At 38.5% G+C, this 26,781-nt stretch overlaps 1 protein-coding gene across 1 annotated transcript in view; it reads right to left on the bottom strand.

Moving 5' to 3' along the window:
• Positions 1-783: 783 nt before the first annotated feature.
• LOC109927520 (runt-related transcription factor 3-like) overlaps positions 784-26,781 on the bottom strand; it is a 160,322-nt gene continuing 134,324 nt past the window's right edge. The window contains exons 5-6 of the mRNA XM_020527552.2: positions 20,351-20,524; positions 784-6,056 (exon numbers count right to left, since the gene is read on the bottom strand). Coding sequence (XP_020383141.1) covers positions 5,533-6,056; positions 20,351-20,524 — 698 coding nt within the window. The 3' untranslated portion in view covers positions 784-5,532. The remainder of the gene's footprint in view (positions 6,057-20,350; positions 20,525-26,781) is intronic.

Raw genomic sequence — 26,781 nt, 5'->3', positions numbered from 1 at the left:
TAAATATGAAGGAGAAAGAAATGGAAGGATATGTTGACACACTATGATGAAAAATACATTGGGCTCGTGTGAACCATAAATCTAGCATAGACCATTTGGGCCAAATGACCTGTTTCTGTGCTGTAAAGCTGCTGAAACACCAAAATAAGGAGAAACTTGCTTGTAGCAATCAGTTACATTTAGAACTATTGACAGATCTTATGAACAGGTGTGCTTCTATTATAGAAACCAATGCCAGAAGAAAAGATCCAAATTAGAATAATTTCACTGTCATCTTTACTTTGTTTTATTTATCAGTGTTTTGAAGGATAAACTTATTAGAACAAAAAAAATTGATCCACAAAGTAACAAACCTCAGGACAGTTTGCTGTTTTCAGCAATGCAGCACTTAAGGCCAGAGATAAGCATTCTAAACTCTGTGTACCCAGTTCAGTGGAGGTGATTTGTGAATTTATCACATGATAGTAGGAAGATTTTACAATACAGCATTGAAGAAGTTGGGAAACAAATAGATCAAAGCAACTCCCCATTACCAAGCTGTGAAATAAACCTTTTATCAGCTGAAACCAAAATGGCGGTCATAATACTTGCATTGGAAAATAAATTACCCAAATTCAGCAAATTATACAGCACAGAACAAGATCATTTGGCCCATCAAATATCTGCCAGAAATTTGACTCATCTGGCTAATCAAGCAAAGCAACACTGAAGAAACTTAGGGAGGCAAGTATATAATGTTCTAATGGAGCAAGAGTGTCAATTCAAACACTTACACTGAAATTATTACATCAGAAAAAAAGGCCATTTTTATTGAAGCACAAGCCTTAACTCCAGTGATTAATCAGGAGAACAAAATGAAAAAACTTCTTGACCAAATATAATCTATGTTTACAGGAGTTCTAAGTACAGTAATTCCATTTCAACCATAGTTTTAAGTTATTTTACAATATCAAACCATCAAAAGCGGTTTCAAAGGCAGAGTTCTTTTCATTTTATTAACGTTAGAAGAAAGCAATTATTTGATACAGCCAAAGCACAAAACAGTGACAGAATTGGCTTGTGGAAGTATACTTTTAAACAAAACAGGCAGCAGTTTAGTTGCATATGGTAATATATCGCAAGCATTTCATTGATTTGTTATGCTTATAGAATGTACATTTACACACGGAAACTGTCTATCTTACAGAACTGAATTCTCAATTTCTTTTAGCCTGATATCTTCAAACACAGAAACCTAGACCAAAAATAAAGATTTTTTTATATAAAAAGAATCACATAATTATACATGATTACCTCTCCTCCCCTAGAAGCTGCCTTGGTAGGCATAAATATGGAAATCAGGCCTAAAATGCGAGCCAAACTCGATATGGATATTTTGGACGAGATCTCTACTTTTGACTCAAGATAGTAACAAGTTCTAGGCAGGGATATCAAAAAATTAGAACCTCAGATTGGAATCTAAAAATGTATTAGTGCACATGCCACTTTGTTGGCTTGATTTCAGTGCTAGGGTCTATGAGATGTCCATCTTGTTCTGGTGGAACTGGATGATTGAAGAAAGTTTTGATTTCTCAGTTCCTACCATACACACTGCAATGTTCACCAAATGTCCCAGATACCAATGACCAGTGACAATATCTGAACATCTGACCTGTAGCTTCTAATCTAAATGTTTCTGCAGATCTGTGGCTGATTATATTATATTTCCAGTCACAATGGGGTAGGATTTGGAGTTGGGTGCAAGAAACTGTGGCCAGGCAGCTATTAGCAACTATCAAAACTGATCACCGAACATGGATAGCAAAAAGGGAAGCTGCTTTAACGTTCATTTGACTGCTTGTTAAATGGCCATGTCTTGGGCTACCAGATTTTCCTTTAGGGCTCAGAGGGCTTTTTGTCAATATTAAACAAGGAATTTTCTATCCCATGCCCCCCACTGTGGCTCACTGTATTCAGCTAACTAGAAAGCCCTTGTGAGGATCAAGTTTGCAACATTTGATACATCTGAACAAATTGATATGGTACTTTGTCTTCCAGATTGCTGCCTGCAGCCTAAACTCACAGCTTAGCATAGAATTGTCACTTCTCTAGTAAGAAAAAAAAATAATATTCCAATCTTTTAAAAAGCCCAGCTTGGCAGATAATTAATCTTTTGAAAAACAAATAAATTCAATTATTAAATAGGATGGAATTTGCACTGACACAAACTTAAAAGCGTGTAACCCGACACCCTTGTATAAGTGCTACTGCTTAATCCAAATAAGATACATCTGTACAGAAATATAAATGTCTGTATGTGGACAGCTTCCAGCTCCCACTCTTAATAAATAAATTACAAAGGAGACTTTACGCTTAAAAGAGATAAGATGGAAAAAGTTAAGCTGGCACTGTTTTCTTTTAGAGACAAGTTTTCAATGGACTTTCTGAATTACTAGGCTGTATTCAATAAGGTTATATTTTGATTTTTTTTATGGAAAATAAATATATTTATACCAAAGGTATGTAATACAAACCATTGGCTCAAAATGTATTGCTTTATGTCAACCATGTAACATCTACGGTTGAACATATTAACTTGTAATAATATCTTGGATGTCGGAATAGCTTTCATATGGTTTGAAATATATCCTTTAGCAAGTGTAGTCCCCGTCTAGATCCATCCCATGGAATAAGAAACAATGGGATACTGTTTACTCTTCAGCCTCTAAAACCTTTAAAATCTCTTGTACTTAAGTACGATCTTCCCTGCTCTTTACATCGTACTAAATATCCCAGTTTAGGTTGTTTTCCATGAAGCAGCAATATCCCATAGCAATAAATGGGTTGAGAAACTTTGTAGTGGCATCTGTGTCTTGTCTGAATCCTTTTCATAAACTGAACTTCCATATTCAGGAAGCTACTGCAATTGTGAAAGTTTCATGTTTTGTACCAGACTATATTAAAATGTACTTGGGGATTTAAAAATAAAACACTACCGTCTCCTAGTAAGAAATTGAACTGAGAAATTTAAAGATTGGCAATTTATAATTGCCTTTAAACATTGTTTATAATGGCATTTACATCGGACATTCATAAAGAAAATCTTGTTAATTGTTAATGTGCAAGCTTCATGATGAATTGAGAAGAATCATGAATTTAGAATCAAGCAGTTACCTTTGAAGTTTTTGTTCATTTATTTAAAATTCCCCAACTGTGACTGGATGATTTCAAAACCAAGGTGTAACAAAACTTCCAATCATTCACATTAATTATCCAAATAATACCCGACAGAACAGACCAATTGGAATTATTGACGGTAAAAGTAAAACACAAGTAAAAGCACACACAAGCTAAAATATATTTTGAAGGCTGCTAGTGGCTACTTACAAGTAATTTCCAATTAAACATTAATGCATGCATCAGTGTTTTACAGGGAAATTTAAGATAGTCACTTCATATTAAGATATTCATTTCATAAACCCATCCTTAATGCTCTGTTTAGATACATGTACACCTCCACCCCAATGAAACTTAATTCATTGACAAAGAAACTGGAAGGTTTTTTTTCCCTGCGGTGGTATGCTAAGTGTTGTGGTAAGTGCAACATTTAGCCACGCTACCATATTGTAGACTGAGTGTACACAAAGATGGTGGATGTCCTTTGATCTATGAAATAATTGGAACACAGCGAGGAGAATAAGAGCACTACATTTGATGACAGCCTTCCAGAAACCCAGGCTTCTTTAGGCACTAGGTTTGCTATTTATTGGTTGGTTCAATAAGGATTATATAGGGTAACCAAGATTGTACTCTATCTTTTTGTTAAAATCATCTTAACCAGAAGTGTTGCTCTTCCCTGAATCTATAGCAATGCTTTGCCTTACATGTTTATGTAAACGATTAAAAATCTGATGAATTCACCACAAGGTTACACCATTATTTGAAAAACAGGTACTTACATTTTCGTCAATTAATTTTTTTTGAAAGGTGCAAAGTGTAAAGTATGGGTTATTAGCTGAAAGCTTCATTGTAACTGGTTTCGGAATATATACTATACATGCACATTATTCATGCAACACTTGTATAGTACAGGGACATTCTCAAGAAATGTGCCATCAAATTGTCACCTTGCTAGATCCATAAGAGCACTTATCACAAATCCACCAAATAGTTAAAAAAACTCGGCAAGCTGATCAGTAGCACTGTGTGTCTCTGTGCATTTTAAGTTGCAGTTCACAACGAGTGAACTAATTGATTGGATGTTAATTCAAACTAATCCTGAATCCATTGGAGCATGTATCTAGTTTCTGTTGATTTAGTGGTAAATATAAAGATATATTCTGCTCTTTGTACATGTGATGTGGACATAAAGACAGTTGCAGCTCATTTTTGGTGATGTACTCAAATATTAAAATAAACAGATTCTGACAGATAGTATGCAGTACTTCACTTTAAAAGTATGAACAAAATCAGCATACACAGCTTGCCCTAAGGAGTGCAGTATAAACCAAAATCCACAGTTATTTCATGAAAATAACCCTGCCCATTGGGGACAAAGATGTAAGTAGTTATTTTTTAAATATCCAAAAATTACTGATCCAGATACTTCTTAGACAAACACAATACAATATACCGATTTTCAGAAACATTTCTAAGTGCACACTTTTGGTAGGGACCTAGGTTGTTGATTTGGTCCTCATTCATCACACAGAGACTTTAAACTGAAGTCCCCATGTTTGGGTTACTTCAGAATATCAATGTCTAATGCTTTTACAAATCAAGAGGCTTGTGCACCACTACCTCATTTGTAAAAAGTAATGTAGACAATAACGTCTTAACACAATTTCCAAAGTTTACTCAACAGTCACTAGATAATGTCTGTGGCCCCTTTTTTCTGTTTTTGGTCTTCATGAGAACTTCAACATGGCTTGTTTGTACCGCTGATAAAATACACAAGCATTGTGCATGTTCTAAAGATAAAAGCAGAGGCACGACTACAAGATTCTTCTAGTCTTTACACAGTAGTCTGTTAAAAGAGGCTTATTTTATTTTCAATAGCTGCAGAAATTCTGTGCAGGTTAAGAGAGGCTACTGTCACTTCAATTCAATTAAAAAGCACAAGTGCCGAAACACTATGTATGGTCCCAGCATTAGCAGAAAACAATCCAGTATCCACATGGTCAATTACAATTATGTAACTGCAACTGACCAACAACAAATGATTGTTGTGAGAGGCTAAAATGTCAATTATATCCAACCTATGTCAATCTCTTTGTTATTTGTGAAATATGATGGTCATTATCTTTGGTTGGAAGTTATTTTGACTTGGTGGGTACTTGGTCACAATAAAGTAAACCAATTATTTTCCACCATAAGCTCACCATTTGATTGTATATACAGTAAGTACCTTTAGCCAAAAATCATACTCTGTACATGGAGATATTAGGATATTTTCTTTCCACTATTCTCTCAACTACAGCTAGAATGATTTAATGTTCACAGAAAGATTCTTTATCTTTAAACAATTCCTGCCGCTCACTCATCTTTGGCTTTCTAATAAGGCCTCCAGACCGACTCGTCCATTCGTCCTGTGGTGGTCATTGCTGTTGGAGAATTACTTTGGCTGCCATCAGCATCCACAACATCATTCTGATTGGCCAGGTTGGGATTCATGAGTGTGCTTCCACTCGATGCGCTGGTGCAAGAAGGCAGCATTCTGGTTGGTGAGCGGTCTCCTCCTGCAACCATGGAAAATTGGTATGATCCAGCAGAGGCGCCATAGTAGAGATGATATGGTGAGACACTCGTCTGAAAGGGTCCACTTTGGTTCTGGGCTGACCCAGGATAAGGTGGTGGCAGGTAGGTATGATATCGGGCTGTGGCTGCCATGCCTGTCATGCTAATGCCTCCAATGCCCCCTGTGGACGGAGTGCTGGAGTAAGTGAAGGCAGCAGCAGACATAGCGCCAGGGTAGTTCATACGTGGATCTGAAAAACGAGATTCTGTAAGCGAGGATAGTCCAGGAAACTGACGCTCAAATTGGCGAGGGTCTGCAAACGGGCTGATGTCAGAAGTACCTGAGGAGAAAAGCAAATTAAGGTCAATGTATAAAAGGTCGCTATTCATGATGTTGGCTTTTCAAGTCTAACATATTATGATATTGCCAGAGAAATCATACTTCACGCTGATTCACAATTAAACTGAAAAAGTTCAGGCCCTCTCAAATAGGCAAGAAGATCCCACAGTGATATTCAAAGAACAGCACGAAGGCTTTTCCAGTATCCTGGCCATTTTTTAATTTCCCAACTAATCTTTCCGGTGACTAATCTCTTTGTTATTGTGGATCCTTGTTGTGAGTAACTTGACTGCTGTATTTTCCTCCTTTACAACAGTAACTGTATTTCCAAAGAAAACTTTTAAAGTGGGAATGGGGCTGTCTTAGAGATATTTTGGCTAATTTATGACGAAGTTGTCAAAAGGTTTGCATTAAAAAGTAAGTCACAATAGAAGAAATGAAAGAGTAAAAGATCAAATTAATGGAACTGTGGATGTAGTTGGGCTCTTTATATTTTTTAATCTGGGATTGTCTGTGTTCAATGTAGCACCATTTGGAAATAATTGTAAAATCCAGCTGCATCATCCTAAAGAAAGGATAAACATGCTCATATTATAACCTGCTGCTGAATAAGAGCCTTGTGAATGCAGAACTCTGGATAAACATCAGAAATTGCTCCAATGTTGAGCAATGCTACTGGTCAATGAACGACTGCTAAACCCAAACAGGAAAGTAGCCAGCCAAAGCGCTGAGTCACAAAGCCAAGCCAACAGACTGTGTACTTCTGGAAACCCCATGACTGCAGTGATTTTCCATGTGGAATAGCTTACACAACTACAACAGGGCTCTCATTTTGCAAGACCTGGGTATACTATCAATCCGAAATGGTTCCAAATACACCACAACAACTAAGCAAAATATGTTGGCTTTTTAATGTGACTGTTTTAAAACTAGTGGTTATATCATTCAGTTTTTTTTCATTTCAATTTGCTTATTTCCAGATTTTCCAAAGCACCAAACCTGTTCCCATATACTTATATCATTTTCTGCCATAAATTGGATTTCTTCTTAGTTTCCAGATAGCAATCTGACAATTGCAGAGTGAAATTTCCCTATTTCCACTGCAATCCTGTGCTGAGTGTACCACTGGGAGGATGAAGCACTGAACTATTTCAGGTATTAGCTATTTTAATATTCCAGTTGAAGGAGCTGGGAGGGGGTTCTTGGAGCACAGTGACAATGTTCCTACCTGTGAGCCAGAGGTGTATAATTGAAATGGGAATTATCTGTTCCAATTAGGGTTGTGAGATGCACACAGGACTTTGATAGCAGCTTTGAGAGGCAATTAGCATTGTGAATTTGAGGACAAAATACAATCAGAATAAAACAATTTTTCTTGGGCTAGATGGAGCAGGAGTGCTTCTGTAGAGTCCTGAAGAATCATCTAGCCCATTGCCACCTCAGCCTCCACTATTGCACCAACTCTAAAACATCAAAAATTTGAAGTATTCAAATTTCGTCACCTCAATTCCATGGAACACCTAAACTGGGATTGCAACACTTCATCCCCACCTAGTTCTCAGCTGATGTTTTCTCCAGATTGACATCAAAATAACAAATAATATTGTAGATATATAGATGAGAAATAACAAATGATCACATTATCGAATTTGGCAGTTCTGTGTCCATCAATGTTATTGTGTTAGCAGTTAAGCAGGCATTTACACCCATCAGGAAACTGATGGGTTTGGAACCCCACCCAATTTTATTCTCATTAAGGTCAAAGGGCAAACAGTCAAATTGGTCTTTTGCTCAATCCAATGGCTTCCATGCTTGTCTCTTTAGGCTAAAGTGCCCCCTGACACGTTTTCCTCTGCATACCAAATATACTTGCATCAGAAATCTGGTACATGCACCAGATGAATAGAAGAAGAAATGCAATGTGCTTTACGGAAAACTATGGCTCCAGGAATTTTGATGACAGTTGAATGTACTGCCTCAAATTATACCTTTATTTCTGTTTGCATTATATCAAACAATCTCAGAGTAATTTAGCTCAAAACACATTACAGCATGCCAAAGGCTCCACGTAAATTAAGTTTGATCACTCCCCCCAGGCAAGTAGTAAAATCTCTTGAGTATATTCCTTGTTCCCAAGGTCTAGGCAGGTAGCCATTGTTACAAGGAGTGAACTGAGGCTACGCAGTTGCAGCCAATACCACTGTACGTTTATTTAGTATTACTAGGGCTATCACGCATGAAAGGCCAACAAGATTATAACTTGGTTAGCTGGCCATATCTGGTCCTTCAGCTACTTTTAAATAACGTCAGCCAATATAACTTGTCAAAGCCTGCTTACTGAAGAACTTTCAGCTGACAGCATTGCTCCTTTCTGGTGCAATTAAAACAGAGAGCAGGAATTTCAGAGGGGGTGGAGTGGGAAGGAGAAAGGGCAGAGGTCAGTGGTTGGCCATTGGAATCAGAACAAACTCAGCCATGAGACAATGCAAGTGGGCTAAACTGGTGTGTGGGGATTTCCCACCATTGAGTGTCAAGCAAAGCAGCCCACCAGTTTTGGCAGTGCCAGAACTCAATGGTGATGAGTACTGCCACATCTGCAATCAGTCACAGGCTGAAGAGTCTCATCATACCCCTGACCCAGATAAATAGGATGTACTGGGTGGGGAAGATTTGTCCTTCTTAGTGTTGGAAGCAAGAACAGTGTAAGGATGGGTTTTGAAGTCCGTGTAGGGAGGAAGGAAGGCAGAAGTGCTATCGTCCAGGAGGGTGCCCTAATGCACAAACGGCACCCGCTGAAGATCATAACCCCCGACCCCGTTCCTTTCTGCAGTTTTAAAAACTTGTATAAAGAAACAAGCTGCCTTCTGTCACCACTTGCCAACTGTATTACAGTCTGGCCAAAGTAATACTGGAGTCAATCAAGCTTTGAATAAGCTTAACTGATTAGTAATTATTTACTTATATTTGTGGCAGGCAGCCTGCCAGTTTCATGAGGCTGTGTGGCGAGGCTGTGGGCTAGGCACCCACTCTATTTGACATCCTACCCCCAACTGAAAACACCCCCAATGGGAGCATGTCACATTCAGTCTGTGGTCAGGAAAAGTGGCTCACTGATATACTTAAATCAGACATGCACAATATTTCCATAATAATGTAATTTCTGCAGGGTACCTTTTTTCTAAAAGAAAAGAGAGTGTAGCAACTCCTCCTTAGGTGTTTTAAAAGAAGAATACACTGGCTGTTTCTGCACTGAGTGCCATTCCTGGGTAAAGCTATAATTCCTGTGAAGTATACCAACACCTCAGTCTGACTCTCCTGGCATGCACATAACATGCCACAGGGGCAGACTGTTAATCCACGTACTTGAGATGGTTTACAACAGTATAATTAAATGATGATATCAAGTCTGAGTTTTAGGGTGGATTGTAGGTATGAGACAGTAATTTCAAGAAAATTACTGCTCCCAGTAATCAAAGGCTAAACTGCAAGAAACGATGAATTACAGTAAACCCTTTCATCTTTGATTCGACACCCACGTGCATTCAATGTGTTTTACAAAACAACCGGGTTTATTTGTTTTTAAATGAATTTCTCTCTCCTTCCCCTTACATTTTTGCTTACTTCATTCTGTGCGACAAGAATCTTCCCTGGCTGTATATCCACTTGAGCAAGTGGAGTTTCGGATGACTCACTCACCAATTTCCCTGCCCCGTGGGGATGCATGAAATTTGCTTTGCCATGGGCATGGGATTTATTACTTAAACAGGTCAATTGGCCAACACCCGAGAATTGTTGCTGTAGTCACTATGGTAAGTTATCCAGAAAAAAGGAAGATGCTCTTCCAAACAGCAGTATCCTCCATCAGCCTACAGGCCTCTGAGATAACCAACCTCTTGCTCACCTCTGATTTTAGTCACTCTGCCAATGGTGGGCATGCCCTAGGCCCAAGCTCTGAACTTCCCTTCCAAAACCTTTCTTCCACTCAACACATTTTCCTCCTATAAAATGCTCCCCCAAACCCACCTTCCAGAGCAAGCCTTTACTCCGCTGGCCTGGTATAGCTAATGTAATTCGGTGTTAAATTTTATCGGATAAAGCTTCTGTGAAGCACTGTGGAATGTTTACTATACTAAAGGTACTAAATAAATGCAAATTGTTGTTAATTGAGGTATTGGCAATCAGGTAACAGAATCACCAGCAGAATATGTTTGAAACTGTAATGTCTATTGTAGATGTTCCCGTATGAATTGGCTCTACCTGAGCATGCTTTATCTGCCAGTTTATGTTGATGTATTTTTTAATTACAGCAACATACAGGCTGTAAATAAATACTCAAATGCAGCCTTTCCTGTGCACTTTAAAATGTGTGTACTTCAGTAATGTTTTTCTTGAAAGTTGTGTCCTAGTTTTCATCAACTTCCTTTCCTCCATCACTCATATGTCACTGACTCACACTAGTTCCCAGTCAAACAACATTGTGACGTTAAAATTCTCATTTTTGTTTTCAAATCCTTTCATGGCCTCACCCTCTCCCTAACTCTGTTATCCCACAACCCCACAATCCTTCAAGATATGTGGGCTCCTCTAAATCTCGCCTCTTGTTCATTTCCAATTATATTTGCTCCACCACGAAGGCCACGGTTTCAAGTTGCAAGGACCACAAGCTCTAGAATTTCCTCCCTGTATTCCTCCATCTCTCTACCTCATTGTCTTCCCCTAAAACACCTAGACTTTGACGAAGCTTTTGGTCAGTTGACCTAATACTTCTTATGTGGCTCAGCATCAAAACATGTTTTGTAATGTTCCTGTGAAACACCATGGGGCATTTCAATACACTGTGTAAGTAACTTATACATATATTTGCCAAACCAGATTGATTTACCACATGTTTGTCTGAATGAATCACTTTCCTGAGTTAAACAGACCTGAGAACTTTTCATGCCATAACATCACTTCCATTATTTAGGAGCTAACCACATCTTTCCCTCATGTTTCATATCTTTTGGGAATCCTAACAATCTTGTAGGTTTCTGTATTCAATTCACCGCTGTCATTGACCTAACGTGCAGTGATGGCAAGCTCACAAATAATCATTCCAAAGGGTGCCATTCATTCAAGAACTTTGGAAATTACTGTCACCAAACAAAATACAAATCAAATCTGTAAATAAATTTCATTATCAACACTTGCCAGTTCAGTAAGCTTTGCTGTAGCTTTGAGAAACTGGATCACTAGTTTCTGAAATCAGATTGATTTAAATTTACCCTTTTTGATGTCTTTAAAATAATCAACTGGCAGTGCCTCAAATTGGACTGACCCTGTGTGATTACAGTTTGTAATTCTGCTGAAAAAATACATCTTTTCAATGAAGCCTAGATTTGGGGTGATGAGGGGCAGGGGGTGGGGGTGGAGGAGCATGGGGAGGTGAGTTAATATGATATGATAACATTTGCCTTTTTTTGAGCTCAAGGAAAGCTAATATCATGCATTGAGTCAGATCTAACAAAGTCAACGTAAACACATGAGTTACACAGAGCCCAAGATGCAAAGATCTTCCCTAGACTGGATAACATAATAGTAACCTAACCACAGTTGTTAGTAGTCCACATTACTGAAGTAACACCTCGAATTTAGTCAGATAACTGATACCACCATTTTGGTTCTTATTAGTTAAACATTCAAGTAGTATTCATTTTTAGTTGGAATCTTCTTATGTTACTTTGGTCTAAGGAAAAGGTTAGCTTGACAGAATATGATTTAATTCATTTTGTTCATATAATAGTTGTGCAATGAGAATGGAAATGACTTTTGCAAACATACAGTCATTCACCTTCACATTGTTTACATCAAAGATTCACTCACACATATACACACAATCATTAACTTTCACTGGCTCAATCTCACACATACATACATGCAAATTCACTCACACTTACATACATGCACGCGCATACAATGTTGCAGACATATCTTCTTCAGCAGAAAAGAAAATAGCGGTTCATACAATGACCTTACCCTGTTTTAATGCTGATCCTCAGGCAATACATAAGCACATGTCCTTCAGCAGATGAGAATGGAGCTGATTCCCCACTCAGAAATCACCTGGGCTAACCAGCAAAAATCTCTTGTGGAACAAAGACCAGGTCTCCCAGATTATCACATTAGAACTGCATATACTGAAAAGCTCATTTTACTTAGGAGAAAAGAAAAAGACTGTCTAACCCTTTTACCAAAATCCCAGAAGTGAGCAAACAATATTTAGGATGCTCCCCAGTATACTGCTGCCCTCCTTTTGAGGATATATTCAAAACTGAGATTGCAGAGGTGAGAAGGTAGCCATCAATTAGGGAGACATGACGATTCCAACCTCTGCTTGGGGTGAATTCCAGCTAAGGTTCCAGAGATGACGGCAGTGTTTCAACCCATATTGTTTCTGACAGTGAGAAATAAGAATATTTATCCTGAGAAGGAGAATGAGCTTTATCTCTAATCGTCTCCTAACTAAGTGTGCAGTAAATAGTTGGGTAGAATGTGAGGCTATGTGGATGACCAAAGCATTGGGTGTGTAGGAATTAACAAGATCTACTTTGAAAACATTTTAAATGTTTCAATTTCTGGTTGCACAGTGCAGCCCTTGGGTTTTCAACATATGCTGGTTGTGAAAGATGTATTTCTTTCTGTGATTTATTAGCCAAAATTTATTCTTTTATTGGAATAAACATGTCTACCTGGTTGGTTCATGGACACATTCATCAATCATCAACTATGTGGTTAAAAAAAAGGAAAATCATTTCTGTCCACAATTCACATGGACTGCAGCGGTTCAAGAAGGCAGCTCATCACCACCTTCTAAGGGTAACTGGGGTGGGCAATAAATGCTGGTCCAGCCAGCAATGCCCATGTCCCATCTTTTCTAAATGTTCAATTATCACATCCTTGATGACAGATTCTAACATTTTCTCTTTCCTGACAGGTCTGCAATCCACCATTCTCCCTTTCCCTATTCTTAGTAAGTGAGGTTACATTTGCTACCTTTCAATTTTCAAGGAACTTTTCCAGAATCTATAGAATTATGAAAGATAAGCAGCACTGTGTAGTTAAAATTCATAAGATGACAGTTCTCTGTTGGTACAATGTCTGGGAATTTCTTGTTGATTCAAAGATACATTTTAACTTTGTGGGTGGTTTTAAGAAATGAAAGATCTGCGAAGGGGAGATTGTTCTGTTCGCTACTGCATGATAGTGGTTTACTGCACTAAGTCATCATGTCTCTGCCAGCTCTTTACTGGTACAGTACAAAAGTAATCCCGTTGTCCTTTATCATTCCAAGTGATTGTCTGCTTTTACGAATCCTCCATGATCTGATCTCTTAATGATTAAAACAATGCTGTCATAAAAAGGTTTCCTGTGAATTTTATAATGTTGCTCCTTTAAAGTAAAAGTCAATGCTCTGTTATTCCAATAGTGGATGAACCTATTCAACAAAACCTTTCCTGCACAAGTAGGATGATAAGAACAGTGAAAGGGAAGGCCTGATGGAAGAAACAAGAGAGACCCACACTGGAAAACTGGTAATGGGTGAGAGAGCTGCCCAGTAAGGTGAGGTGAGAGGGAGAGCAGTTTTGCTGGCATCTATCAAGTGGGAAAGTGAGGAGCTAGGTCAGTGAGGTACAGTATTTCCTTGTCAGGCCTGGAGGGCCATATTATTGCTCCCCTTAGCTTCACAAGACACAGTTTCAAACTTAAACTACAATGGTCTCAGTTTCATTCAGTCTAGGTTTCACTGAGCAGGGTAACCTGAGCAGGAGCCCTGTACACACAATGGTTATAAGGCCATTGGGTTCCTGATTTGCATAAACAAATGCAGAATCAGCCTGAGGGTGGGCACCACAATCCTGGGAAAACAGTCATGTTGATATTTCCACAAGGTGGAAACAGAATCCAGCATCTTCTGATTTATGTGAGAAAGATGAATTAAAATTTCCCCTCTAGTCACTACCCTGTGCTTGCTCTGAGATTGAGTCTGCATGCACAGAAATTTACATGTGTACATGAGCAAGCACAGAAACTTCAGTGTTTATTCCAACCATATCTCTACTGTGGGTGGCCTCCCTGGACATGTATTTGGCATGTTCCTGTGACTGCTCTACTGGGTACCAATTTAAGTAACCTCAGCTGCTGTTAGAGTCAATGTTTGTTTGTTTCTTCATATGCTATTATACAAAACTGAACTGCTTTAGTGACTATGTATGTAAAGATATTTTTATGAATAAAGTATAGTTCTGAAATTTTTAAAAAATTGAAATTTCAGCAGTTCTCACAAAAGGAAAAATTCTGAAAGACACAAGCACACACACACCCCAACACCAGTTTCATTCATTTAACCAGTCCTGCATGAAAAGGGCTCCTTGTAATACTTCACATTTTTAACCCTAGCACACAATTCCATTCTACACTTAACCTTCCACTGTAACAGACACCTGCTTTATATTGCAAGGTCTGAACACTATTTTTTGTTATATTGCTCTCTCTGTTGGAAAGGTATTAATAAAGTTAGTTCAAAATGGCTTCCTGTAGCTAAGCATGTGCTAGACTTCGTGCAACACACAACAAAACCCTACATTAATAGCAGGTTAGATGCTCACATTTCTAAATGGACATTCACATCTCTGCGACCACAATTGAAGGTAATGATAAGCACACTCCCAAAGTTACTTTTGAAAGCTATATTTAGTTATGCAATAGCAGTGTGAGCAGTAGAGTGTCATTAACACTGACCACAACCTCTACCTATTTTTTTCAGACTGATACTGCACAGCCACTCACTCAAACTGTTAGCCTCATCTTTGGTGCTTTAATTTCCACTCATTGTCAAGTCGTAACCATCTCCATTGCTGGCTATCCCTCAACCTTCTCACTATCCAAACTGCCTATCTGCCACTTGACTCTGTTTTCCTTTAGCTGGACAGTGATAGAACTGATAGCTTTCAATACAATTGCAATAAAGCACTCTCTACACATTCCATTAAAACAGGTGTATTTATTTGTTTAGCAAATAAAGTTACGTAAAGTAGCTATATTATCAACACCATCAGCAATCATTATTTTAGTAACCATATTAAGTAACTAATGTGGGCCAAACTTCAGCCCATGCTAATTTTCATTTTTATTTTCTGATGGGTTTCATTTTATTTGACTTTGTTCCAGGCAGCCTTCTCATATACAATTCAAACAAAACTGTGCAATTAGATCACACTAAAACTGAGTTAGAGAATTGATATTCTGGGATAAGGATCTTGGGCTGTTTACGATGAAATTTCGTAGTTCCTGGTGTGAACGCATGATCCCTTTTGATTTTGTGTGGAGTACATATTTGCATTCTCTACTGTGACTATTACTTTATAGAAGTGAATGTTGCCAGTATCATCTCAAATATCAGGTTGTGCACAATGGTAACACTCGCAGCTGATTCAGAGGGTTGTGGTTTTAGGTCTGCCTCCAGACTCTTGGTGTATCTAGGTTGACACAATGAATGAATGAATGATGCACTACTCCTTGGATGAGGTGCTTTTTTCAATGAGGCATTAAAATAAAGCCCTGCCTCACCATCTTAAGTGAAGCCAAAAGGTTTCATTGCACTACTCCAATTAAGAACAGACAAATTCTCCCCAGTCTTTCAGCCAACATTTTCTCTCAATGATTATCTGGTCATTATCGTTTTGCTGATTCTAAGAACCTGCTGTGTTGTAAATTTCCTACATTGCAACAGTGATTTCCACAGCAGAAGTATTTCACTGAAAATGAAGTGCTTCGGGATACTTTAGGTCATGAAAAGAATTTCAAAAATGAATGATTGATCGATCTGTCTTTTTGCCTACTCCCTATTCTCATCCATTCATCTGTGAGAGGAATTACCAATATCAAGGGAAAGCAGTGCTGCATGAAATCAAGCAGCATAATCAGATCCAGGTTGTTGGTGCTGATAGCGTTCAGCATTCACTTGCTGAAAACAGCTCTAACAACATGAAACTATGCTCAGTTCATGATAATTATTGTCTTATTCAGATCTCAAAAGTGTAAAGACTCTTGAAATGGGTGCCCGCTCCTTTGCGTTCCCCGAGGGTGAGAAGATAGCATAAAAAATAACAGCCAATGGATCTAATCGAAGTATCAGAGAAGGAACACTTATTTGTGTAATATGGCTCAAATGGTCCAACATTTTAATTCCAGTCTCACCTGAAGTCCTGTGTAATGTGATCACTGTTATGAGTTACAATCTATGTGGCTTTAGCATGTTTCACAGTAAGATCACAGGCCTATGCCAAAACAACCAGCTTGTTTCTTTGAGTTTCTATAACTGCATACTGTATTTATGTTTCAGGGTCATCTAAAACCTCTCTCCTTCAATTAAAATTTAATCAATAAAGGCTTCCAATCAAAATGCTGGAGAAACTCAGCAGGTGCTGCAGCATCCGTGGGGAGTGACAGTAAGGTAACATTTTGAGTCCAATATGCCTTCTTCAGAACAAAAAATTATTTTTCGCAATACGGCTGGATATTGCATTTGCGTGATGTTCCTGCACCCATCATTTCTGTTAAAATAGTGAACAGAGAAATCCTGTCTAAATATTTTAGCTGTCTGTATGAATATTGCCCACAATTATTTCTCACTTATTATTTTAAAGTTGCAAGCTACACAAAGATGAGGAAGATCATTTGGCTTATTGAAGCTTAACTGTACAGAGAGGCTCTATTATAATATCCAACTGCTCTTTAAAATATTACAGGCTTTCAGTTCACCAAGTTACGCAGAACTCCACTCAAATATGACTACTCTTTGGAAAAGGAACTTGCTAACTGTTCTAAATTCATGTCCTCTTGCCCTAAGGAAATACTTCTTTCCCTAGCTTCGATAAGCTAATATACCTTTAACAGCACTACTTTTAAAGACTAAAATGCCCACGATTCTCCTCTCATTCAGCACTGTCCCATGACAGAAGGGATTAATCATGGACTTCCTTTCTGTATTGTCTCCAGTGTTATTCAATTCTGAAGATATGATCTGAACACAATAGTCTATGGTTGCAGAAATTTTTGCTCTTCCTTGGAGTCTGATTGAGTCAGGCTACAGCTAAGGACAATGTCCTACATTTTTCTCTCTCTTTGGAAGACTTTATTGTGCATGTTATATATCTTCTTTCTCCTCCACCTTGGACTTTATTTTCCACTGGAACCATTTAGCATCAGGACAATAGATGGAACAATGCTCTATGTAAAACTCGCTTCTCCATCACTGCTCTCAATGCTGCGCTCTGATGGCTCAGCAAGAAGCTTTTGCCATATTTATCTCTCTCTCGAGATCTATTCTATCTATCATAAACAAGAAAGGACACCTGGAACAATAGCGGAGAGATTGAAATGTTAGGCAAAGGATTTTAATCAACATTCAAATAGTACGAAAGCAGGTGGTCCATGTAAAGTTTCACATCAGAGGCCATTTATTTGATTCTATTTGTAACTACCTACACAAAGCGTCTTTTTTTTGATTTTCAGAATGATATAATAGAAGAGTTGAATTGGATAGTTCTGGCAGCACTCTTTGCTTCATCATGAAGGTTCGTTTTTGTCTATTTTGTTGGGTTTATAAGAAAAAGATACTTTTTCTTGCACCACCATAGGAATGCTGTGTGTTTTTTATTAATATAAAAAGGAATTGGTCTAACCTCCACCTTCCAGTCTAATTGTTTTGACTGGAAACACAGTAAGGTGGGTGTGTCCGTCATTAAGTAAAAATGTATGCGTGGGAGTATATTACTGGCAAAATGAAAGAAGCAAAATGGATAGAGCATGAGTAGTCAAGTAAGCATTCCTTGGTGTACATATATATGTATATATCTTAAGACCAACAGTAACACTGTCATTCTATTAAGTCCATTAATGCTGCTTAGCTTATTCCTTCAGGAAATTTTGTCCTGGAAATTGTGAAAGGATTTTTGCATCAAGGGTTTTAAGCCCTCACCAGAAGAGCTTGTGCTTGAAGACAGACTAAAGGGAAGAATTACATAATAGTCAACGTAACCTAATTGTATAATAATAAAAAATTTATAATAACTAAAAGTGGTTGTTAGGTCTTTTTTTGATCAGAACTACTTGTCAGCTTTTTTGTAAAGTTTCAGTGATGTGATGCACGCACATTGATGTCATTTGTGCCATTAAGCCATTACAGTATTTGGATATGACATCATAAATATGTAGCAAATGTGACAATGGGAGGTGATTTGCCCAGTAATTGGCCAAAAGTAGGAAGTTAATCCTGCAATTTCAAAATGATAACAAATTATCTCTATGATTGCGCACTGCCATTGTAGGAGTGAGTTGTAAAATGGACTTAGGTCAAAAGTAGTTCATTAATTGAGACTGGTTTATTCTACATTTCATGTTCTGTTTAGGAAGAGGTGAACAAGATGCTCCTACTTTTATTTCTAGAGGATCAAACTAAATGATACAGCTGCTTTTGTTAAAATTCTTTGGTTGGATTAAGCACCTGTTCATCCACACTGCTTGGGCTATTCAGCCGCAGTGCCAATTCTGACTTATACCTAATTTTTAAAATATAATTTTTACCAGGCTTGTTATTTTCATGAGGACATATACCAAATTGCTTTGCTAAATTCTCTATAAAAATCCCTTTTCAAAGACTGGAAGATAAATTATTTTTGTTAGGAGAATTCCATGAGTACAAAATGGAAGAAAACAACTCAATTTCAAATTGTTTTGTCTGAATGTGCCAACATGCAGCTGTCTACATTGGACACAATAGGAACAATCAATAGTGCGATGAGGGTTTTGTTCCTTAAAGCTTCAAAAGCTTTTCGACACCAAGCTTTTGTTCAAAATATAATTCATATATTAGCTAAATACTATTGAATAAATACATTGCAAATTGTCATTCTGGTTAAGTAAACTCTGTACTTGGAACATTGGGTTTATAGAAGATAGTGCATTGGAATGAAGTTATTTTGTGCTCTTTAACAAACAAACAACCATAAATGATAATATATTTGCCAGAACTGACAATGGAACTGCGTCATCAATAATAAGTGACCTGGTTAAACAAATGTGCTTGGGTGCAGGTTCATATTTCCTTGATGGTGGTGTTGCAGGCAGACAGGTTAGTGAAGAAGGCATTTGGTACACTTGCCTTTATTGGTCAGTGTGTTGAGTATAGGAGTTGGAATGTTATGTTGCATCTGTACAGGACATTGGTTAGGCCACTTTTGGAAAATTGGGTTCAATTCTGGTCTTCCTGCTATAGGAAAGATGTTGTTAAACTTGAAAGAGTGCAGAAAAGATTTAGAAGGATATTGCTGGGATTGGAGGGTTTGAGCTATAGGGACAGGCTGAATAGGCTGGAGCTTTTTTCCCTAGATCTTTGGAGGCTGAGGAGTGACCTTCTAGAGGTTTATAAAATCACGAGGGGCATGGACAAGGTGAATAGCCAAGGTCTTTTTCTCAGGGTTGGACAGCCCAACACTAGAGCGCATAGGTTTAAGATGAGAGGGGAAAAGATATAAAAGAGACCTAAGGGGCAACTTTTTCACACAGAGTGGTGCCTGTATGGAATGAGCTGCCAGAGGAAGTGGTGGAGGCTGGTACAATTACATCATTTAAAAGGCATCTGGATGGGTACATGAATAGGAAGGGTTTAGAAGGAAATGGGTCACATTCTGGCAAATAGGACTACATTAATTTAGGATATCTGGTCGGCATAGACGAGTTGGAATGAAGTGTCTGTTTTTGTGCTGTGCAACTCTGTGACTCTATATTCATGCATATTGCAGAGAATGCAGAACAGGTTTACTCTATATAGTTTCAGTGATGCAGTTGCCTGAAGTCTGATAAGGACAATGTACTGTAGGGCCCTCTATATTTGTTCATCTGTATACCTAACAGTACCATATGCAAACGCTGCACCGTCGTCCCGTTCTGTATTTATCAGAAGTAATTTTTATACAGCATCTACAAAGGCGGATCACACGTTGTCACATTAATTTACACAGAAAACTGTGAGCGTGGGTACATGAAGAAGGTTTCGACTCAGGACACCGGAGCTAACAGTCCAGGATTGTGAAAAGCTTCTCATGAACCTCACAGAAAGAGTCTACTGCAACTTGCAACTGTACTTCCTCCCTATGTCAAGGGAAATGATATTATGATGAATCATTATATGGGAATATTTTACGGTTTGACTGCTTTCAAAGATTTCCCAGAAACCACATTCATGTTTCAACTCACTCTGCATCTGTGTTTGGGTTTGTGGGCTAAAGTGGCTGGGCACACCAAGAGGCCGGGGGCTAGGTGCTGATGGGCCAACCCTCATAGCTGTCTGACGATAACGCTCCAGCTCACTTAGGCGATCTGAGAAAAGTGTGCTCGGCTTTGTTTGGTCTTCAAGCTTTTGTCTGTGTCCTGAAATAAAAAAAAGAATATATTGCGTTACAATAGTTTAGTCTTGCCATTCTCATGTTCATTCACACTGCTGTTAGCCTCCACCTGTTTGACCATGCTTCATCTCTAAACTTGTTGCTGTAAAATTTTTAGCAGAGGAGAATAGAAAGGTGAGACGGGCAGGCAGCTGTAGGTTCACATTCTAATTAATCCCATAGTAGAAATTAAAGATCGATGCAAAGCAGAGATTTTCTCGTCCAAATCTGAATAAGATATGCCCATCTGATATTACATGGCTGTCTTCTGGAATTGGCTTCCTACTGGAGTATGCGCGAGGTGTTATCTGCCATTTCACTCAAAATGGCTACTTCACTACATCCATCCTTTTCAATACCACTGTTGCTGTGTGATGGAGAACCAACAGGAGAGCATTAACAGATGACTCCACCTACTGGTCTAGCAGGGAACTGACAATGCATATGCAGTGAAGGCGGACAAAAGACTGGCTTTGAAAGGAACAATTCCAGAATCACCTCCCTTTGTTTTGGACTGATTAATATTTCATAACTTTGTTGGGAATAAGCTGTTCATGTTCATTATGCTGCATACTGCCACAAATTCTGCCCGACTCAGGTACTGAAATTGGCATTATCCCTTCCATTCCAAAACCTCCCTCCTCAATTTAAAGTTGAATCTATTAAACTTGACATATTCAAGCAGCATAATAATGATTTACATATTCTACAAAGAATCATTTACTCAGTTTATTCCATTTCTAAACTGAATCAACACGATAAGCTTTATTTCTGAACCAGAAATTTGCGTCAAAATTATCAAACATTATAAAAGATGTTTTTTCTTGCTTTGTTTTATAACTGTGACTAACACGAATGCAGTGCCATCTGCACATAGCAAGGGGAAGGTTGCACAACATGCCAACATGGGAAGGGTCAAACAGATTGTTTTCATCTGGAACTAGAGAAAAACAACATTCTGAGATACTTCTCCGAATAGAAATAGGTTACCGTTAAGAACTTTCAGTAAACTTTGATTTAGCAACATCTTGGACTCTAAACATTTTCTCATTTTTCTAGCGTTCCCATTGCTATTCTCTGATGTTACAGAAATCCAAGTGCTTGATATCTAGCGAGCCGCTTGTAATGGTCATGGTTTCACACTAATTCTCCAGCTTTGAAAGATTCCCACAAAGCTTGCCCTTCTAAGCCCAAGGGTAAGTTGGCCTTGCAACATTAGCTATCACCAATTTTCTCCTAACTTATTTTTTGGTGCCTGGATTTAATCATTTTTCTTTCATTGACTCTTTTTCAGGATGTGGGCATTGCTGGCTAGGCCAGTATTTACTGTACGACTTAAATTGCCCTTAAGAAGGTGATGGTGAGCTGCTCTCTTGTACGGTTGCAGTCCTTTGGGTATAGTATATCCACAGCATCAGAGGGGAGGAGTTTTTTGACGTAGCAGCAGTGAAGGAACAGTAATATAGTTCCAAGGTGGGATGGTGTGTGGCTTAGACTGGAACTTGCAAATCATGCTGACTCTTATGTACCTGCTGCCCTTGTCATCCTAGGGAGTTGAGGTTACTATTTTAGACTGTTTTGCATATGAGCTGTGAGAATATATTGATTTCCACACAGACTTTATTTCTTCCTGGTCTGCCATTATACAGTTGAGTCCACATTTAGCTGCTTAGGCCTCTTGCTCCAAGATGATCTTCTACAATGTACTTGTTTTACAACTCATTGGTGTGCTAGTCCACTTTGGAGTCAATCATGTAACAGGAAACTGGGCTCATACGTAGGCAGACTGGAGAGGGTTGGTGGGTTCTCTCCCCTCAGATTAAAACCGGTTGGGTTTTTACAACAATCTGACAGTTTTCAGTCTTGCAAATTAATAAAACCCGCCACTCCTCCCTGTACAGACTCTAATTTTGCTGAAAGGAACAATAGGTTTCATAGTGGTTAGCACTGCTGCCTCACAGCGACAGGGACCTCGGTTCAATCCCACCCTTGGGCGACTGTCTGTTTGGAGTTTCCACGTTCTCCCTGTGTCTGCGTGAGTTTTATCCAGGTGATCCGGTTTCCTCCCACAGTCCAAAGATGTGCAGGCTGGGTGGATTGGCCATGCTAAATTGCCCGTAATGTTCAGGGATGTGCAGATTAGGTGGGTTATTGGGAATGGGTCTGGGTGGGATGCTCTGAGGGTTGGTGTGGACTTGTTGGGCCGAAGGACCTATTTCCACACTGTAGGGATTCTATGATACTAGTCTAGTGGGTTTTCAATACCTTTGCATTCAATATAAACCTTTTTAGTCTGCCGCTCCTTCATTCTTCAACATTTTTCAACAACCTATACATCCACACTATGATAAGATACAAACACTGTAGCATCCTCTCCATTTGACTAACAACATCCTTAGATTCAGCAATGCACAAAAAACATTTACAATGCATACTTAGAGCTCAGTTTTCCTCCTTGAAAAGCAATATAAAGTCAGTTTGTAGGCTACATTCAGCATGAAACAGATACCCTGTTAAAAAGGCACCCAACAGAAAAAAAATAGTCAGAGTCCTTTCTAAGGGTTTCATAAATAAAATAAATTTTAAGAGACCTTTTATTTAATGTTACTATTTTCTTTATTCGTTCATGGAACGCAAACATTACTGACAAGACAGGTATTTGTTGCCTATTCTGAATTGATCTTGAAAAGATGATGATGAGCCACCTTCTTGAACTGCTTCAGTCATGTGGTGTAGGTACACCCAATTGCTATGGAATTAATTCCAAGGAGCATTGATATTATTCCAAGTCAGGATGGTGTAAGTTTTGGAGGGAACTTGCAGGTGATGATGTTCCCATGCATCTGCTACCCTTGTTGCTATACAACAGCATGCAGCACAAGTTGTCATTCAAATGTATTTTGAACTCACTGTGCAGTACTTCCTATGTTTTTGAACAAGTTTTAGAAGCATACAAATAGTCATGCCAGGATCAGAGTTGACCAAAGCCAGGTCTTAGCTATATACAGCTTAGAGATGAAAAGCAACAAAAATCTCTTTGAAATTTCTTGCATTGTAAATGTGCCCAGTTGCTGCATTAAAAAGTTTCACAAACAGCCTTTAAGCAATCTACTTGAAAGTCACTGTACTTTCCTGCCCAGCCTACTGGTTATGAGATTAAGCAACAGAACAACTGAAGGAATGTGTTAATTGCTAATTAATGTGCAGTGGGATCAGTTTGGGCATGAGATGAAATTAAGTATTTACAACTAATCCTAACCTGTGCTGTTTAATAAATTGACAATTAAAAGCATAGTTTCAATTCTGAATTGGCTAAGCAAATAATGATTTAAAGCATTGTATCAATTTAAGGAAACATATTTCCTGCTAGAGACAGCAAAGCCGCATAAATCCACTGTTCATAAAATTTAAAGATAATTGCATTGATTAAGTAGGTTAATCTATGATTCAAATTATAGTAAAATCTAAGGAAAATACTGTAGCTACTGTAAATCTTACATAAAACCAGGAAATGTTGGAAATACTCAGCCAATGCGGTAGTGTCTGTGGCCAGAGACACAGAGTTAACATTTGGAGTGAAATGTAGGAACTGTAGGAAGGTAGAAAAGTGATGTATTTTATGCCATTGGAAAGAGTGATGGAAGAATTAAGGGGAAGGTCTGGGATAAGTTAGGGGGCTGAAGAGATAAAATGACAAGGTTTCACAGAATAAAATGCAAAGGGAGCGATAATGGTTGTAGGAAAGAAATATGCATTTGTCCAGAGTTAGTGTGAATAGCAAAATAGTGAACAGCTCAGTCAGAAAGCAACAATATGAAAACGAAGACAACAAGGTGCAGGGCTGGATGAACACAGCAGGCCAAGCAGCATCATAGGAGCAGAAAACGAATATCAAACTGGCATCTCAATAAAACAGAATCAAAGTGGGGAAAAGAGTACATGTTCTGAAATAGTTAACCCAGTGTGGAGTTTAAAATGCCATAAAGTGTCTAATCAGAAGATGAGGTGCTGTTCCCTCAAGGTTGTGTTGATTTTCAATGGAACTAAGAAATATGAGCACAGGGGCAAGGTAGCATTGAAAGCAAGCAGCTGAAAGCTCAGAGTCACATGTGTGACTGAGTGGAGGTATTTCACAAAGTGATCACTTAGCTAGTGTTTGGCTTTCCCCATTCTGCAGGAAGCTACTTTGTGAGCAGCAGATGCAGCATTTTAACTGGATAAAGGTACAACTAAGTCATGGTTTCACCTGGAAGACGTGCTTATGGCCTTGGATAGTGAGGAGAGGAGATGTAAAAAGGATTTGTTACACCTCCTGCAATTGGATAGGGAGGTGCTATGGATAGGGAACGAGGTGTTGAAGGTGATTGAGACACAGATCAGGATTTCACTGAGGGATCAGTATTTTGGCAATGCTGACGAGGGAAGGGAAAGATGGTGTGTTTGGTGGTGGCATCAAGTGGAAGTGGCAGAAGTGGCTGAGGAGATTGATTGTAGAAGATTAGTGGAATTTATAGCTGTTTGTGGGCTATTGCTTATGCAAGAAGAATAGTCCATTTGCCCATGTAACTGTTCCCATACTTCAAAGTAAGTCATGGAATCAAGCATTTTGAAACTTTCCAACATGACTAGATACTATATAAATGCAAGTATTATTCATAATCATATGGTGTAAAGCTGGCGGCATACAATTTCCTGAATAGTGTCTCTGTTTTAAATATATCTCCTCATGTCCCAATGTGAACCCTTTTCTTTATCTTGGATCGTTCTTTTGAGTTTTAAAAGAGTATTTAATGTTCTAACACCTAGTGGCAATTCCTTCAGTTCCCAGAATATGCAGCAAGCTCAACTCCATAGCAGAGACTGCTGTCAGAAGGGCTGGTGGTTTTTGCTTAGTTTGAGCCGAAGACAATTCAGCTCAGCAGACTCAAATCACACAGCCTTTCATGGGAATCACAGAACACAAAAAACGATGAATAGAAAATATAGCGAATGAGTTAAAACTCCAAATTAATCTGTCAATCTACTATGCTACAATGTCATATTGTAGGTCATATGCGGGTTTTAATATAATGGAAAACTTAGGCGCCAGCCTAACTTCATTTATATATCATGACTTTCAAAGCTAACAAAAGCACAGTTAGCCAATGAAAACATACAGTGAAGTGGACACTTGTACATAGTCATAAGTTGCTATATTAATGTAGTGGATTAAATTTTAAAAAAATCAAATCTACAGCCTTGCCTATCAGTTCCACTGGGCAGTGTTAACCGGCTCTTAGTTATGGCTGAAATTCTGGATAACTCTGCACTGAAATACAACTAGAAGACAAACCATTCCAAAGAAGGGCACCTCCTGCGGGCTGTATAATTGAGCAGCATTAGCACCAGCTGTCTGAACCTTTCAGACGAGGTGGAATAGTGACCAGGCAGAGTAGAAACTTCCAAGGCACAGGTACCAGACAAATATGGATAAGAAGGGGAAATGTTTCAACCTGGTAGGAATTTGCAAACGCTGCCCTCTCAGGAAGGCAACGTACAGTAGTGCACACGTCAACATTTCTTTCTTCCACCTATTGTAGAAGCAACTTGTCTTCATTCCTTTTCTTCACCTAATGCTTTAGCTCAGATTGAGACATCACCATGTGGGATTGTCGGACTCCTGCCATGGTGGCTATGTCACCAGTCAAATGCCCATGACATTGCCACCCTGCCTCCCTGCTCTGTACACTTCTTGATTTTAACGAGACGAATGAAACTTCCAAAAATACAGCAACAGTTGTGGATTTCTACCTCTTATCGACCAAATAGCAGTACTCCTTAACTTCATTGCCTGCTAAGGAGACATTTGTCTTCTATGCCAATTGTCCTCAAGTGAGAAGAATCTCCTACCCCATTGTAAAAAAATGTTGAGCTCGCTTTTTTTGTTAACTGATCTAAAATAGAAACCAGCTCAGTCTTGACACTTGCCTGTATTTCCAGTGTTGAAGATGAGTAACTTGACCCAAAATAGGGATGAGGTAATATTAGTAAGGCAGCAATGTGTTGGATATATTCAGAAAAAAGTAGACAAAGGTTTTTTTTTCTGATTTGTTTGCCAACATTTAGTTGATATGCTAGGAGTTACGCCCTTGCATTTCGCAATTTTCAAACCTTATATTTTTATTAAGGAAATTTTTTCAGTGAAAACTCAAGTTTTTAAAAAAAACCTCCAAACACAAATGCCATCTTATAATTGAACACATG

Source organism: Rhincodon typus, chromosome 27 (genome assembly GCF_021869965.1).
Source record: "Rhincodon typus isolate 14 chromosome 27, sRhiTyp1.1, whole genome shotgun sequence".
NCBI classification, from domain to species: Eukaryota; Metazoa; Chordata; class Chondrichthyes; order Orectolobiformes; family Rhincodontidae; genus Rhincodon; species Rhincodon typus.
The sequence above is the reverse complement of the archived record's forward strand: the minus strand, read 5'-3'. Positions and strand labels throughout refer to the sequence as shown.